Source organism: Teleopsis dalmanni, chromosome 2 (assembly GCF_002237135.1).
Source record: "Teleopsis dalmanni isolate 2A chromosome 2, ASM223713v2, whole genome shotgun sequence".
Lineage (NCBI taxonomy): Eukaryota > Metazoa > Arthropoda > Insecta > Diptera > Diopsidae > Teleopsis > Teleopsis dalmanni.
This window is the reverse complement of record NC_051847.1, coordinates 220,270,771-220,272,667: the sequence shown is the minus strand read 5'-3', so window position 1 is coordinate 220,272,667 and position 1,897 is coordinate 220,270,771. Positions and strand designations below refer to the sequence as shown.

Sequence of the window (1,897 nt, the reverse complement as noted above, 5' to 3'; positions counted from 1 at the left end):
TTAATTGGATTAGTGTGACGGAAAATAAAGTGCATCTTATGATCATTACCACACTTATCTGGGCCAAACATAATAGTGTATGGTGTCTTATCGTTAAACTGGAAATGAAGTTAATTATTATATATAAGAATAAATAAACACATACTCATTTTTGTTTATTTACCTTAGTTAAGTCTTTTGTGTATTTGCCTTCAGATAACAATTTAATGTAAGAACCACCACATTCTTGACCATCCTAAAAATTCAAATTCAACAAAAAAAAAGAAAAAAACCAAAAAATAGGTCAGTATGAACTTCTTAATTGGATTAGCAATGTAAACTAACAACCACATCGCACTTAGCACTTGCCTGTAATGTTACTTCGTATTGTACTACCAACGGCTTATCGCCGTCAAATGAGAATGGTTTGACGAGCGGTGCTGCTATGGCTGCATGTTTGGCTTTCGATTTAAGTACTAAGCCAATATCTTTTTTCCAAACAATGCGCTGAGGTGCTTCCCATTCCCATTTTCCGTCATATTTAGCTATTTCTTCAGCTGTATCATCTTTTTTGGCTTGAGATTTCGTCCAACGTTTACGGGACTCCTCTAAATTATCAAAATGATCAACAAAATGGAATTTTGAAGCATCGTATTTTGGACTCTCATAGACAAGTTCTTCGCCGTTATCACTCAGCGCACCAGTAGTTTCATCCTATAAATTGAAATATAAAATAAATTAAAAAAGTATAACTACTGGCAATAACTGATAAGTCAAAATTAAACAATTGCTTAAAATTTTAAAGACAGTTGAGATTAGATAGATATCTCAAAATGATAAAAGTACTAAACGCGCGTTTTTTGTTGTCACTAAGAGGATTTCATGAAAAAAACGTGCACAAATCGACACAAGCTTTGAAGGCTTTTATTAATTTTTCATATTTAATATTTGTTTAAATTTAATTAACTAAATGCAAATTACGTGTTATGTTTCCTTTAGCAACGAACTGAAGTTAACAAAAATTTGAGGTTAAGGTACAAAATGTACTACTGCAGCAGTTAATTAAAAATTTTTAATTAGTATCAAATTATGAAAGTATTCTAATTTTCAAATTAAATATAGATTGCATTCTGCTGATAATTTTTGAAAAAAAAACACGCTGATTGACATAAAAACTGACGTGTACCAATCAGCGCCAGAACAATTGGCTGAGGTGTGCTAGCCGCAGATCAGGCATAAATTTTCACTTAATCAATTTTAATGAACTTTTATTGCATTAAGTGTGCTGTGACCCAGTTTACTAATTTTTACGCTCAAACTCCACTGAATACATTAAATTAGATGCATTTAATTCATTGAATCGCTTACCTGTACATCCTCTACTTCGCCATCCTCGAAGTCTTCCGCAGTGTCCGTAGCAATAAATTGCAGCGAACCCAGCAGCAGAAGTGTTACAAGCGTAAGCGTTCCCGCATTGCTGCTGAAAAAATTTGTTACACGCATTTTTCACCACAAAAACTACACTGAAAAGTGTAACTTCGTTCTTTTCGTTGCTCTTTTGATAAAACGTACACAACTGAAAGAATTTTGAAATAGAAAATCTATTATATTTCCAACAACTAATTAAATTTAATTAATTTCTTTTTCCACTGACTAACTTGCGGCTTTTTTTGCTCTTTTTTCTTTCTTTATCTACGAAACTCGTGTTGTGATGCCACCTTGTTTTTTTTTTCAAAAATAGAATTACATTGAAATTTTGACATTTAAATTATCACCTGCGTCGAAATATTTATGATTTATTTTGTAATTGTGTGTGGTAAAATGATTTTTTTTATCACTTCGCTTGAATTTAGTTAAATAAAAAATTTATATAAATTTATTTTAAACAACAAGCACTATGTTAACAAAACTTAAATGA

General features: G+C 31.3%; 1 protein-coding gene across 1 annotated transcript in view; it reads right to left on the bottom strand.

Moving 5' to 3' along the window:
• LOC119676781 (putative polypeptide N-acetylgalactosaminyltransferase 13) overlaps positions 1-1,482 on the bottom strand; it is a 13,489-nt gene extending 12,007 nt beyond the window's left edge. The window contains exons 1-3 of the mRNA XM_038088041.1: positions 1,348-1,482; positions 349-693; positions 164-235 (exon numbers count right to left, since the gene is read on the bottom strand). Coding sequence (XP_037943969.1) covers positions 164-235; positions 349-693; positions 1,348-1,482 — 552 coding nt within the window. The remainder of the gene's footprint in view (positions 1-163; positions 236-348; positions 694-1,347) is intronic.
• Between the last annotated feature and the right edge of the window lie 415 nt (positions 1,483-1,897).